A 14,445-nucleotide genomic window follows, 5' to 3' on the forward strand; every position below is an offset into this window, starting at 1 on the left:
TTATGTGATTCAGTTCTGATGAGGCCCTTCTGACTCACGGCGCGCAAATGTATGCTTTGGTTCATTTCAGGGCTAACAACCTCAACACTAGATGAGCAAGAGACAATTCCTGTAAGACACACAAACACCCTTTATAGTAGCAAGATCAAGAAAATATCGAAACTAGTGTATTACGAGATTCCTAGCAAGAAATAGCTAACAAAATCCGTGGGTGAGCTAAAAATATGTCAGAAATATGAGGTAACGTTGGGTATAGTAGACCACGTGTGAATGGCTTCGAAATTCTGAAAATTAATTTCTTTTAATTTAAAAGTTGAAACTCATAATCTTGTTGATGTTGCTCTCTGTAGATTTAATCTGTTTACTTATGACATTGCAGTACTTTAGTACAGCAATACCAATAACATTTTATTTAGTTATGTTTTGACACAAAATATTATTGAAAATGATAACATCACACAATCCAATCTTTTGGGATTGAAAATGTTAACTTTCTCCTTTCTTCAGTGTGGTTTAATTATAGTTTGCACATTATGCAACACTTGGGTAGGGAACCAAAACTTTTTCGTAGATATATTCTGGCTGTGATTAGCATGTTATTAGTAGTTGATGGTAGGGCACATGATCAAGTTGATTGGTATGAAGTTCTAGCACACATGATCAAATTGATTGTTATGTTTATTCTAGCACAGCTATTGAAACTTACTTCTTTAGTTTTGTGTCCCAACTTTCAACGTGTGCGACCTTTGTGTCAAGCATGGCGAGCATGGTGTCAAGTATTCCTACCCATTTTATTCATTAAAAATTCGAGCTTTTCAATATTACTGAGTCATGATGAACGTAACGGGCTATTGGTACAGACATAAGCATGCAAGAAGTAGTATTATTTATTTACCTAAATGTATCCCGCCCAATGTGTGGCATCACGTCGTTCATCTAATTTATTCATAACTTTTGAACACCTGAATTCGTGATTCGTCACCGGCTTATATTTGGCCATACACTACATCTTCGCCATCTGGCGGAAGATTTCAAAGTAAGGCGTTAAAAATTTATTTTTTACGTAGCTATCATACTAATATTTCCTCTTTTATGCTTTCAATTAGTAAAACTCGAGAAAACTCATAAATATATGTATACATATTAATTTAAATAATAAAGAAAGGAAAGAAAAGGAAAATCTGTTCACAATTTCACATATTTCCTGACTCCTGTTCTCTTTCTCTTCCAAACTTTACGTATCGTCTGCACCGCAAAAATGGCGAATGTTATTGTGAATGTTCGCCCTGGCCTAAAACTTTTTCAATCGGTTTTGACATGCTCTTCCAGGTATAAAATTCAAAATTTAAATATTTCAAATTAAAGTAAGAATTTTTTGTTATATTTTTGTGCAAAAGAGCATTTGGTTCCACTTCTGTGTTGATGAATGAAGATCCTCTGAAGCTTGCCCAGCTCAAAGATGCACCATTGAAATCTTTGGATGATCTACTCTCTTCTTCTGAAAAAAATGATGGCGTAATCACTGTTGAAAACAAAGTAAAAAGATTTTTTTTTTATTATCTTCTAGGTTTCACTGCAATTATTTAATTTCAATTATTTATCTTTTGGTATATTTTAAATTTTAGGTTGACATTAGTATTTTAACTGGTGTACCTCAAGAACACATTACAACCCGTCATGTTCGCATCTGGAAACCAGTCAAGCATGCAATGCAGTCTGGTACTAATAACACTCACAAATGGAAAATGGAGTTTGAGTCCCGTGAACGCTGGGAAAACCCTCTAATGGGCTGGGCTTCATCGTAAGATTTAAAAATGGTGTGACTACCATCTGATGTTATTTAAACTTTGTTTTTATGACAATATGCAGAGGTGATCCACTCTCCAACATGCAATTGAGCTTCGGCAATAAAGAAGAGGCTATTGCATTTTGTGAAAAAAACGGTTGGGATTATTCTGTGAATGAAATTGTTGAAAAGCAGCCTCGTCCCAAGTCTTATGGAATAAACTTTTCCTGGTAAGCATTTATAAGCTTCTTTTCTGACGCGTAATCTTGAAAACGTGATTTTTTTTCTTGTAAACAGGAATAAGAAAACCCGCACTTCGACCAAATAAGACTGACCCGAGGAAATCCAGATCAATATTGATCCTTAAATGGAAATGTGTAGATAAAGGTTACCCTTCTTTGAACTTGGTCTAGTTATAAATACACCGTGAAAAGTAGATGTTCTAGATAAATCATTCTTATGATACAAGATTATGTTTGTATTCAACGTTATCGATTGACGACAAGGACATCCTTTATATGTACAAAGTGGTTCGACGACAGACATACTAAAGATGTCCCCCTTCAATCATAGAATACGGTTAAAATATATGTGTGACGACAGTTGGATTCGATCGATGTTTCATCAGCCAGCTATTACTTCTTTTAACAGCTACGGAGATAGAGGAGGCGGTGAAAATCGGTTCAGCCTGTCCCTGACATGAAAGATCGTCGGCAGTCGCAACCGGTAAATGTTGCAGTGGCAAACACGGTTCAGTTACTGCTCCTTCCAATGATTTAGAATTGCAATCTACTCTGAGTGAGGGACCCAATGCCCTTGATGCCATTCGACTGGGATGATAGAGCACCTAATGGAATAATAAAAATGTATTAGAAGTACTTCCTACCAAGCGAATTCTAAGAAAATCGTCTGCGATGTAGGATGTATAACGAAACCAAGCGGAAAAAGTTGTAAGGTACACACTTTTCCCACTGTAGCCTAGCAATGGATGATACGCTGTATGAACAATGCAACAGCAACAAGTATGTGCACTTCAATCCAAAACAAATGTTTGCTTTTGTCATTTGTCTCTGTTTGCTTCTTGAGGTTATGAACTGCAAGTACCTTTCTGTGGAGTTCGTGGTGAGATCTGCGAACCGTTCGTCGCGAAAAGTAACCGTACACCATGGGGTTGAAGCAAGAATTGGTACACCTGAAATTGACGGATCATGGAAATAAAAAACACGAGTCATTAAGCCATCTGGATCGATTGCGAGTAACAATTTGTGTGGGCGAGGCTTACGCGAAAAGAAAAAGGCCTTTTTGGATTCGTTGGTCAACTTGAAGGGCCGAATCTCTGTCACACCAGAACCTGATTCAGATGGTTGCAATCGCGTAATAAATAACAAATGAGAAATATGGCGGATTGGATTCTTATATAACTTAATTTTCGCACTCCTCCTAGAACCAACGACTTAAAAAAATAAAATAGAAGGAAAACAGTTTTTGTTATTACCAGATGCTCATGATGTTGTACGGTGTCCAGCAGAAAATGAAAACGGAAATGATTACTAGAGTCATTTTGACGGTTTTTATACGTGCTCGTCCAAGCGTACCGGCAGTCACCCTTCGGATACCCTCCTCTTGTCCAACTGCTTGATCAAATAAAAACCATCCGATTGTGAATATCGTCGAGGCTTTCCAGGTTATGACTCTCGCCGTAAGGATAACCATTCTTTCATGGTTCATATACCCCTAGCGATTCCTCCATTCTTATTTCTTTTGCGTGCGGGACTATTTGGGGATTTGGTTTTGATCTATTTTTCCACTTTTTTAACGACCAGCTTACCTTCCTTGCTCCTCCTGCTGATCTCACAAAGAATCGAACTGTAAGTGAAGACGAAAACGGCAAGTGGAAGAACATACATCATCATCATGCCGAAGGCAGCGTAAGAAATCTCGTGAGCCTTGGTCGGAAACGAATCGAAAGTGACGCACTGCTCATACCTATCGAAAAATCAAATTCAATCAGAATCCAGTTATGTATACGCTTCATTCAATTTTCACGTTGCCAAATTTAATATTGTTTTTTTTTTTTTTACCAAGGGTATTCCGGATGAGCTTTGACGTGGAACACGAAAACCTAAAGAGATGCAAAATCAAACAAGAATGATCAAATGAAATTTATCACATTCTCTTATTCAAATTATCTAGCGGCCTGCGTTGCAAATGCCAAGGAAACCAGAAAGTTTATTTTAGGTATTTGATTTCCATTTCAATAGACACAATTTTAAAGGGAATGTGGGAAAGAAAGAGCTGAATATTTCAAGGAACCTTTGCAAAGTAAAAATTAATCGATCCTCTTTGTGAATGTTGTGAAAGACAAACGTGGGAGGATGACAGCGAGATTTTATGATTTCAAATGGCAAAATCTGGGAACTGCACCATTGTGCTTTTATCAGTCGCCATTTCCACAACTTTTTCAACAGCAGAGAAGCTGCAACACTTAATCAGTTCTGTTTGTATTAGCAACGTAAGGAAATGAAATTGAATGATTAAATAACCCACATTACCGACCTGAGGCAGAGAGCAAATGACGGAACAAGCCCAAGCAATGGCTAACATAAAACGCCCACGACGTTTCCAATAATCTAATTTCATGGGTTGCAAAATAGCTCCGAATCTGGTGTGAAAAGCAATGGAATAAAGTAACATGTGTCAACCAGTATCGATTATACAGTCCATCGATGCATACCTATCAATGCTGATGCAAACCAAAACAAATGAAGAGAGGAACAAGCCGAACGTCCGGAAAAAGGCCAGAATCCGGCAGGAAAAATCACCTGCTCTCCACTGGACCGTAGCGGCCCATCCAATCTCTATCGGCATCAATAGCAACGTAACCTAGTAAAAAATAAAATTAGAGAAAAAACAAAACAAAAAAAAAAAAAAAACAACGGTATAATATAAGAAAACATGCGATGCATCCGCAGTGTAATCTAGTCGATTACAGCAGTAATGGTGAGCGGTCGATAATAGCGTAGAATAAGGGCGGGTGGGTAGAAAAAAAAAGGCTTAATAAATAGGTTAGCATGCATCCTGTTTTTGGGGTAGTCCAACTTTTCGAAAAATTACATAGTTTCAAATGGGGCTTTTGGGTTTGTAACCGTTAGAAAAAAATATAGGGTTTTAAAAACGATTTCAATCAAACCCTCCAAAATCTTAGTCAGGGGTTACGCGTTGCCTACTGCTGCGCGCATACCAGTTTTAATCGTAAAAATGCCTGGCTTAATGGACTTACCGGTTTAGCTACACGAATTCGATTACGCGCTACATGAACTGTCAGTCCAAGTATAATAATTATCCACACAATAGTTTATTTGAATGTCGTCGTGACCGTCAAGTTCAAAGTCATCAATTTCCGCTTCCTCTAAGCTTTGTGGACATCATACAAAACCCATTGATAACCTCCTTTTCTTCGCTTGTCATTTCTTCGGATTATTTATTCTCCGGAACAAAGAAAGAGGAGAGCTGAATACAAACTTTGATGTCTTGAACGCAGGGATTACTATGGCGACTGCCAAAAAAAAAGGAAAGGCACGTGTCCCAACATAACGACCTGTATGTCGGCCATTATCTTCCAAGTCCCATCTTGAATGCTCTCCTTTTTTTTCTTTCTTGATTTATCCTCAATCCGTTTCTTTCTGATCGGCCGATTGCGCCTTCATTTATGAACACATCTAGACGCCAGATCTCTGCGTACGAAGCGATAACACAAATCTCTTGCGTTCAGAACGCTCCCAGCCTGCCAAACAAGGGACGTGATTCGACATGTCTCACTCTCCCCATCATTCCAGATGTTTTCGCTCATTAGGATTGAACTTTAGATACCTGACGTGAGCCCATGAGCTCGGATGTCGTTCATCACAGATCAAAGAAAATCCAAGACAAAAACAACTTTTTTGCCGACAGCGAGACAAGTAAAAAATAATGACACGAACTCATCCACCTGGTTGAATCACAAACAAACAAACACGCAACGACGTAGAGGCTCGACTCCGCTTTCATAACAAACAAAAACAAAAAAAAGGGGGCCCGTCACAGGTGAAAACGGAGTTGGCAAAAGAACACCAAAATATATAGGCCACACACAGCCGTAATTATTGATCACAGACGGTTTTGGTGATTCACGACACTTTCCATCAACTCCGCCCACAAGAGCATCATCTTTCTCAGACTTTTCTCTTCGAGTGTGTGCGGTCATGGCGGCGACTGTTTGGCTGGTCGTCATTCAACACGTCAACGAAGACAACCGATTCTGTTTTTATCACTGAGAAGTGGATGTTGGATGACCTTTTCCAGATCATAAAACATTAAATATCTCCCGCAAAACAGCTCAGGCAGGCTTCATTGATACATTCCTAAAGAAAGTCAAGAGGGGGGTTCCTTTTTGCTGTTTTGCTACGCTATATAAAAATCGGGTTCTTGGTGTGTGCGTGTCCGCCAAAACATCAAATCCTCGTCGTCGACTTGGCAATCTGACCGAAAGAAGAGTATTGCACGGTCTGCAATATTTACAAGTCTGTTGCTTTTGAGGCGATGAGCAACAGCTTGTTTCTCCCGACAAACGCCGATGAAAGTTTCATGTGGTGACTATCCCGCGTGAGTGATAAACCAATGTTTATTGTTACTTCGGGGACCACCTCTGCCATTCCGAGTGGAGGGGAACCGAATGGCGACAGTTCCACGCCTGGCCGCTTTGATTTATGTACGGCGGACAAACAAAACAAGTTTAGACGGATACGTCAGCCCGACAGACATTGATTGCATGGGCTGGGTCTGAGTGTTGCTCCGGAAAGGTAAGGGAGACCGTTTTGGAGGAGAATGGAAAGACTAAGACAAAAGATCTCCAGACTGGCGATGGATATAATCGCCCGGCGACAGCCACCACACCAACTTTCAACTAGAATGTCACAATTGTCGTTTGACATTGGATATTGTTCTTGCCGTCGGGAAGTTTAGCTTAGTTTGGCTCCCGGAGAAGCACGGGGCATTCGACGGCTGGCAGCATTTTCATAGGAAAGGGGAGTTGGGAAGCTCGTTTTGGCTTTGTGACAATAGGCGAAAAAATTACATATTAAAAAAAAAAGAAAAGTTTAGCCAAGCCGTTGGTTGACGTTAGTTCAAAGGGTTCAAGATCGAGAGAGCCATAAATTCGCTTCAAATCTAATCAAAACCGGCGGTATGTCTTGTCTAATTAAAAGAAGCTTGATTAATTCGGGAGAATTTTGTAAAAATCGCACACAACTACCCCGCGATTGAATGGAGGCTTGAAATAACTCGGTTGATTACCGACGGTTGCTCTTTAAAAAAATTGGATTAGTCGTACAACAGGAAAAATCGGGAGACTCACCAGCAGGTCGGCGATGGCTAGATGAGTCAGCATAATATTGACACGCGGGTTGCTGATGTGTCGCCTTTTGATCAGATTTACTAGGACGGTGATGTTGCCGCAGACTGAGATGATAAGCAAGACGCTATAGGTGGCAATGGACACAATATGGCCGTCGTTGAAAGTCATGTCGATCGGCAACATGGATAAGTCGACCGCAGTGGTGTTGCTGCTGCTCCCGTCACTAATACTACTGGCACTGTCAAACTCTGGGTTGACGGTGCTCTCACCGCTAAACGACGCATCCCGTTCAGTCATCATGCACATATTGCCGCTGAGGCTGCTGCTGTCGTTGGAACACATTTCGCTGAAACGGAGTAACGGCTTCTGAAAGCGCAGGCGTTGGAAATCGTCAAACTAAAAAACAAAAAATAAGTAAAGAGAAATACGTAAGTACTTTTAAACAATCATGATGGCAACTTTGTAAACACACCAGGGCCTTCGGCATCAACAGATTTCACAAGCCCCCCTTCAAAAAACACTTCCGTGGTATGTATGGTATTAGCGAAAAACGATCGATATGTTTCATCTTGATTATTTTTGGTAGGCAAGAAGGACGAATCAAGAAAGAGCATGTATTATAGCAAGACGCTGCAATTACTCTCGATAATACAGCTCTGACGCAAAACTGCATTAGACCCGAATGGCCGAACAATGCATCCGGGACGAGTAACCAATTTCATTACTCAACCTCCGCGACATGACAGTGCTTTAAGAGAAATGCCAAAAGGTATATACTATATCAAATAAAAGAAAAGAGAAACTGCCCGAAGAGAATTTCAACTTTGAATCGGAGCCATTACGGAATGATAAGGCAAGCGGGTGGTCGCGTGTCGGTGACGCCGATCGCTACGCGGAGCCTTTGTAACCTAAAGCAAACCAAATTACCGAATGTCGAATCAAATATAGACGAACGTTTGATAGGAGACTGTCAGCACAGCCCCTTGCAGTCAGTCGGTTAAAATAAAAAAAAGAAACCGTCATTGAAAAAAAAAAAAAAACCTCAGGGCTGGAACAAGTCGTCATTATTCGATTCGAGTCGGCGACCGCGGGTGATGATAGGCCAGCAAAATGCTGGCATCGGCAGTCGAGCCCGTCTTCGGTTGCCCCGTTGAGTCGCAACATCAACTTTGATGAATAAAGAAAGGCTCAGTATATACCCAAAGACTTTTTGTACTACCGGATTTCGACGGCAGACAGCGGTGCGTCACTCACACATTTGATGATTTCTGTCCAGCTCTCTGTCTGTCTCCTCTTGCTTGCTTTGCACATAGTCGGACGAAGCGGAACGACGTGAATCTTCCACATACTCCTCCGCCCATTCTTTCTTCCAACAAACCACTTTGTTTGGCTCATCTCCTTCGCTTACTAATTATCCTTGGCCTAACTGTAATACCCTTCGCGCTGAGACGAAGCTTTATATGGCAGATACAATCGGAGGAGTCGTAGGAGGGATTTGGTTTGTAATTCCGCTGATGAGCGTCTACAGCACGTCAAGTGTTTATCACTTCGGTCATTGAATCCTTGGAAAACAATCCTTGGAGGTTTCGCATTTCAGCCTTTTTAGTAATCTTCCCCCCGCCATTGCTGCCACTTCGTTCCAAGTTGGGCGCTAACGAACCATGTAGATTAATAACTTTTACCGGTATAACAGTTGCAGACTTTTAGCGAAGAAGGATGTAGAACGTTACACGTTTTCTGAAATTGTAATGAAGCAGTCCATGTAAATCCGTCCGTCCCGTTCCGAGGAGAACAACAAAATGGTCTCCCCTCTCGACCACCGACGACCGAATTTATTTTTGAAATCCGATACGTAATAACTACCAAAAGGAAAACGTTTCGTTTTTCCTACATCTCCAACTTGGTAAAACTGTTGGGGATTGGCGTCGGACTTTTCGCCTGGCCATAATTCATTCCAGCCATCATTCGATATCGTAAACGTACTATATAAGGAGTTAAATACAGCTTTTGGAATCAACAGTGTCTGGTTCTTGAGTAGGAATAAAACTCAAAATTATACTACGAGTTGAATGGCAATGAAGAAACTGCGCGATTTCTCACGGATGAAAATAGAAACGACAACAAAGGACACGGAGTTAAGGTATTCATGTCGGAACATCGCCACATAAAAAAGTTCCAAAGTTTAAAAAAGTTTTCGGATAAAATATACGTCCGACGTCTTTTTAGCTTCTCCGGTCGTACGATTATGCCACCTCACTTGGCAGGACACCCTACACCGGAGCGACGGAGATGATACAACCGATATAAACCATTCGTGAAGAAAAAACAAAGTTGGAAGTTGTTATAAAAATCTGTGCCTCCGCTGCACGGCCTGCTTCTTTGAATAGTTCGCTATTTGTAGACGTCGCATTTGAAAACTGTTGATATACGTGCTGTCGTCAGAGACGAAGACCGGCTTACGCACGCAAAAGTGCCAGCCGCTGTTCGTATTTCATTTTTGTGTCGCACGGTCCATTTGCACGGGACTGTCTGGTGATTCGATATTTTATGCGAGCTACTACTACTCGCCAGTTCTTCATCGCTTCTTCGCCACTGCGGCATTGAGCGTGTTTGTTTATTTGTTTAGCCGGCACATTGGCTATAGGTGTTGCGTTTTCCAACTTGCCAATGTCCAATCGCTATCGCCAACGTAAAACCCGAGTCGATTGCGTCTAGCCCATCAAAACGGAACAGCTCACAGAGAGAAGAGCTCGAGTGAGAACGTCAAATAAACCCCCCACTAGTCAAAAAATGAAGTTGTTGGTCATAAATTCTGGGAAAGAAACGAAAATACTATTACGGACGTCACTCAAACCAGCGACGATTGGCCCATAACTGGTAAGTCCCTTTTGTTCCTACTCACGTTCAATTACTGGTCAATGTTTCCAATCGAAAAATGGTCAGGCAACTCACCCACTATGAATCAGAAGGTCACCATCAGACGAGATGTCGAGTGGAATCAAAGTAAACATTATCAGGCTTAAATAAATAGATAGATAGATGGAAATGTTGTTAGTGCTAGGAAGATATACGACGGCCATCAACCGTGATGAAGAGACTGCCGCTCGTGCCATCAACAACCGGACAGCTTTTTTTGGGCTTTTGCCTTTGCCATTTTGATGAGAAAGCTTCATTTGCATCGAAAGAATCGACTAACCAACCGAAAATTTAAGAAAGGGGCTACCACTTTTCTCTTTTCTTTCCTTGTGGCCAAAGATGAAAAACGTCATTACAACCACCAATTAAAAACGGTCATTTCCACGCAACAATAACGCAGGATCGATATTTAAAAAAAATAATAATAATTAAAATAACTGCGCTTCTCGGTAGAGATGGTACTATCCTTTTGGGAACGTGACCCTGAAGTTAACCGAAGTTTACACCCCCGAGAATTCTATGGAACCATTTACGTCATCAGGTGGGAAGGAGAAAAGCGGAGAAAAAGCGTCCAGCGATATACAGTCTACAAGTCTACAGGTAAAGGATTTCGATTCAAATATGTAACTGAATGGGACTTACTTCCACTGGATGGACGGGAATGGTGCAGCTGTCGCACGGTTTTCACTTGGGAATCAAAAGAGTTGTGCTAAATGCTGAATGACGAGGGTGGACGTTCGAATGCTGACTGAGACTGGAGGGCAGCGGAACAGAGCATCTTCACTACCGTGGCTTTTCGGACCGAATGGGCCGAGAGAGACGCCAGCTTGAACGGCTACCGATGGAGGCGCGAAGCGCGGGCGCAGCTTCCCCTCGCCCATCCGGCCTTCTTCTCTCCTCCTTCTCCACCCGTTCTGATAAGATTCAGCGTTTCGTCTCTGGCATTTTGGGATACTCCTACTCCGACGGCCTTTTCCAACCTATTGATGACGAAATGGAGAGAATGGAGAGAAGACGGGCCGCAGACTAGTGATTGGTGAAGTGAGGACATAGCAGCAAGCTGGATAGACTTGGTTAATCATCGCTCGTCGACCTTGTTGCTCACCAACGATCCATTTACTCGGATCGTTCTCAAGTTTCAAGGGATTTACTCAGACAACAAGACAAGAATAGTAGCAAAACCGTCGTCCGTGCATCAAATCTTCCACGCGGATTCAGCAAATAGACAACGATTACAATTCTGATCAACTCACCTGAACTGTCGACATTTGATCGCGGGGAATTTTAGCACTCGTTAATCCTTTTGGATGTGGGCTGAGTAGATTCAATTTGACGTTGGACAAGGTACGGTGTAAGGTGCATCGATTTTTTCCTCTTCAAAAGAACTCAAAAGAAAGGACTCATCTCGCAAGAGCGGCGCAAAGTTCCTTCTTCAGATACCTAATGAGAGCAAAGTAGGGTGCAAACCAACTCAACGACGACTGGGCGCGGACACGGTGATAGAGTGCTGTGCTCAACAATCAATCCTTGATTTCGGCAACTACAAACAACAAACTTCAAACAGAAGGAGACTAACCTACACAGCTGAAAAAAGATGTCCTTTCGCGACGGTTGATTAGGCTCTCAAAAAGTATATTTCTATTTTTTCTTTCTCATCATTCGTCCTTTTTTTTAGATTAAAAAGGTCTGGCAGGGGAGAGAGAAGCAAATTGGAATGTTGTCAAGTACGCGTCTCTTTTCTGTATTCGTTACAGGTCAATTGTATCAAGTTTACATCGCGGTGTGGGGGGTGAGGGCAGTTAGTTATTCTGTGCCTTGTCGAACCCAACCAAATGGCCGTGTGTAAACGAAGTGGTCCAAAAAGTATATATAATCAAATTCATGACTGATAAATACTGCTCTGCGGCCTGGCGGGTCCGGTCGGTGGTGGCTCGCTTTCCGTCGACGGCTCAGAGGCTGAAAAGCGCTTGTACATGGATTGGCTCTTCTTTTGTCTGTTGATTGGATCAAAGCCAGGACAAGAATAGTAGTAACATTATTAGTTGGTCGCAATAGATGTAAAGAAAAAGGGAAAAAAGGCAAAAAGACGAGTGATAGTAGTAAGTAGCCAGAATAGATGTGTTCGCCTTGTACCGGAAAAGAAATTTGGGTTTTCCGGCCAATCGCAGTCAACTCAACGGGGGGACAAATTGGCCAAGCTAAAATATAAAAAAAAAAATAAATAAATAAAAAAAACAATAAACCAAAGAGAGAAAAGTGGGAAAAAAAAGAAATTGTATCGCCAATGGAATGCACAAAACCAATGGAGAAATCGGACAGGTGACAATAGAGGCGTAAAACAACTCGACAATTGAACATGGAAAAAAATTTCGATTCAATTATAAGATTACGTGCCAAGAAACAAAGAAAACAAAACAAAAAGTAAAGTAAAGCAAAGGGAGAGATTGAGGTAAAGCGGTTTTCCTAATTACTTTCGGGAGTCACGATAGCGCAGCTGTTGTCGATAAAAAATTGCGTTCTTCAACGATGCCGCGCAGGCTTCAAAAGGATCCTTGGCCTTGGTGATCTCGTTGACGGCACTGGGAACAGAATAATAATAATAAAAAAAGGGAAAATGAAAAAGGAAAAAACTGGAAAAAACACATTCCGAATACATAATGGAAACTTCTAAGAAACGAGTTAGATGTATTCAAGCTCCGTTGGACTCTCAATGAAGCAATTGGCGGAATTGTGAATGTAAATCATAGAAAATAATAATCAAGCCATGTTTTCCTCCCTCCCAGGCTGTTGGCAGTAAACATTCATACACTCCACTACCGTCAACGCTAACGTCTTCACGGCGGGAGACAAGTTCTTCTAACTAGCGTAATCAGGCTCACTGTCAATCAGTTTTCTTTACTGTTGAGATGGCTCTAGCTGACATGTTGAATCTACGTTCAGCTCCCAAAAGCGGAAAGGATTAACTTTTAATGACAGCTTTCTATGCATTAGCCTTTGTGCTAAAAAAAGCATTTTCAAATTAATTTACTTATTTCGTTTAAAACAGTTTAGCGAGCCACCAGCATTTAAACAAGTCAAAGGAATGAAATCAATAGGCTTAACAACATAACTATGAAAATTGGCTTTTAACGGAATATTGCCAGATGAGTGAGCATGCGTCAAGTTCACTCAAATGCGGGATTTAGATTTTAAAAAATAACGAATCTCTGAACTGTGGAGAACGCTTTAATTGATCACAGGAAGGAAATCGAACCGACGTTAATCAAAGTAGAAGGGTAAAATAAGGTACGAAATCATAGTCAGGTTTAGAGCTTGTGTCAATGATGATGAAGCTGGAATCATTCGAAAGGAAACTTATTCTCGTGATATATTACTGCACGATAGCAGGCGCCGAATGCTGACTTCGTTAAATTATTCATGAGCATAAAGAAATGTTAACGCCGAGCTTGGATTTTCTATGATACCTGACTGCGTAGTCAGCGTCGTAGCAGCGTCCCTGCAGTTGCTCGTGAAGATGTCCAAATTCACCACGTTTCTCCACCATAAAGGGTAGCGCTTTCCGAACATGTTCTTGGAGACCTGGACAGTTAAAAAAATTTGCTTCATGAAACTTTTTGTAAAAAGATATGTTTTTTCCAGAGTTATGTTTTAAACCAAAATTTATTTAATGAAATTACTTACGATATAATGCCAGCGAAGGTTCATTGGCTACAACGTGCATGTTTTCGGATACGCGCTCCATTGCTGCATACATTTGAAATATAAATATTTTTTTATTTCCGATTCCATATTCTGTGCTTTATGGTCTTTCAATTGCCCAACTCCCCTATAGTTTTTTTATAGCATAATCTACAATTCAAAAAACAGCATTTGGTTCTTTTCAAGAGGCAAAACTAAGAATTCATTTACAAGGTTTACTGTTTTACATGCAACCACAGAGTATTTGTTGGCCTTGATTGGTGAACGAAACTAGTGTAAAGGATGGTCAAGGATATAAAAGCTATTACATCTCTAAGACATAACAAATATAATCTGGAACTGCAAAATTTGTTTACAAATGCAGAAAACAAAGGCGAGGCATAGGAAAGTCACGAATTTCCAATAATATCTTTGTGTATGCATCATGGGCTACATACATGGGCAAACAGTAGTGCACATTGTGCCATTTTATCAAACACTAATGTCGTAAAAATTGTTTTACCTCTTCGTGCTTTGACGTCCAAATCACTTTCTTTGTGAGATCCTGAAGCCGAAGCCATTTTTACAGTAATGGTTATATTCTTTTGCTTCGATAAAAATTGTCGACTGTGTTTTTGGTGGGAAATGTTGACTGACAAAGCACACAGCAGAC

General features: G+C 40.9%; 3 protein-coding genes across 7 annotated transcripts; 1 reads left to right on the forward strand and 2 right to left on the reverse strand.

Moving 5' to 3' along the window:
- Positions 1–1,205: 1,205 nt before the first annotated feature.
- Positions 1,206–2,221, forward strand: LOC124336964 (NADH dehydrogenase [ubiquinone] iron-sulfur protein 4, mitochondrial-like). Of its 2 annotated transcripts, none has more exons than XM_046790949.1 (5): positions 1,206–1,329; positions 1,398–1,536; positions 1,626–1,801; positions 1,870–2,016; positions 2,084–2,221. In XM_046790949.1, the coding sequence occupies exons 1-5, from the start codon at positions 1,259–1,261 to the stop codon at positions 2,112–2,114; spliced, it is 564 nt and encodes a 187-aa protein (XP_046646905.1). In that variant the 5' UTR covers positions 1,206–1,258; the 3' UTR covers positions 2,115–2,221. The 2 variants fall into 2 exon arrangements, with proteins under 2 accessions (XP_046646905.1, XP_046646896.1); XM_046790940.1 differs by having other exon boundaries at positions 1,224–1,329; positions 1,395–1,536.
- Positions 2,091–11,709, reverse strand: LOC124335343 (adipokinetic hormone/corazonin-related peptide receptor variant I-like). 2 transcript variants are annotated; one of them, XM_046789125.1, is made up of 11 exons: positions 11,348–11,709; positions 10,737–11,074; positions 7,179–7,574; positions 4,521–4,669; positions 4,343–4,448; positions 3,868–3,908; positions 3,615–3,772; positions 3,282–3,420; positions 3,069–3,137; positions 2,891–2,978; positions 2,091–2,633 (listed from the first exon to the last, which is right to left on the reverse strand). In XM_046789125.1, exons 3-11 carry the CDS (start codon positions 7,518–7,520, stop codon positions 2,367–2,369), a joined length of 1,359 nt encoding a protein of 452 aa, XP_046645081.1. In that variant the 5' UTR covers positions 7,521–7,574; positions 10,737–11,074; positions 11,348–11,709; the 3' UTR covers positions 2,091–2,366. The 2 variants fall into 2 exon arrangements, with proteins under 2 accessions (XP_046645081.1, XP_046645082.1); XM_046789126.1 differs by having other exon boundaries at positions 3,282–3,417; positions 10,737–11,709.
- Positions 11,710–11,809: 100 nt separating this feature from the next.
- Positions 11,810–14,445, reverse strand: LOC124337178 (BLOC-1-related complex subunit 8 homolog). 3 transcript variants are annotated; one of them, XM_046791290.1, is made up of 6 exons: positions 14,296–14,443; positions 13,776–13,838; positions 13,559–13,673; positions 12,566–12,673; positions 12,228–12,292; positions 11,810–12,088 (listed from the first exon to the last, which is right to left on the reverse strand). In XM_046791290.1, the coding sequence occupies exons 1-5, from the start codon at positions 14,351–14,353 to the stop codon at positions 12,268–12,270; spliced, it is 369 nt and encodes a 122-aa protein (XP_046647246.1). In that variant the 5' UTR covers positions 14,354–14,443; the 3' UTR covers positions 11,810–12,088; positions 12,228–12,267. The 3 variants fall into 3 exon arrangements, with proteins under 3 accessions (XP_046647246.1, XP_046647230.1, XP_046647238.1); XM_046791274.1 differs by lacking the exon at positions 12,228–12,292 and having other exon boundaries at positions 14,296–14,445; XM_046791282.1 differs by having other exon boundaries at positions 11,810–12,292; positions 14,296–14,442.

This window comes from Daphnia pulicaria, chromosome 1 (assembly GCF_021234035.1).
Source record: "Daphnia pulicaria isolate SC F1-1A chromosome 1, SC_F0-13Bv2, whole genome shotgun sequence".
Lineage (NCBI taxonomy): Eukaryota > Metazoa > Arthropoda > Branchiopoda > Diplostraca > Daphniidae > Daphnia > Daphnia pulicaria.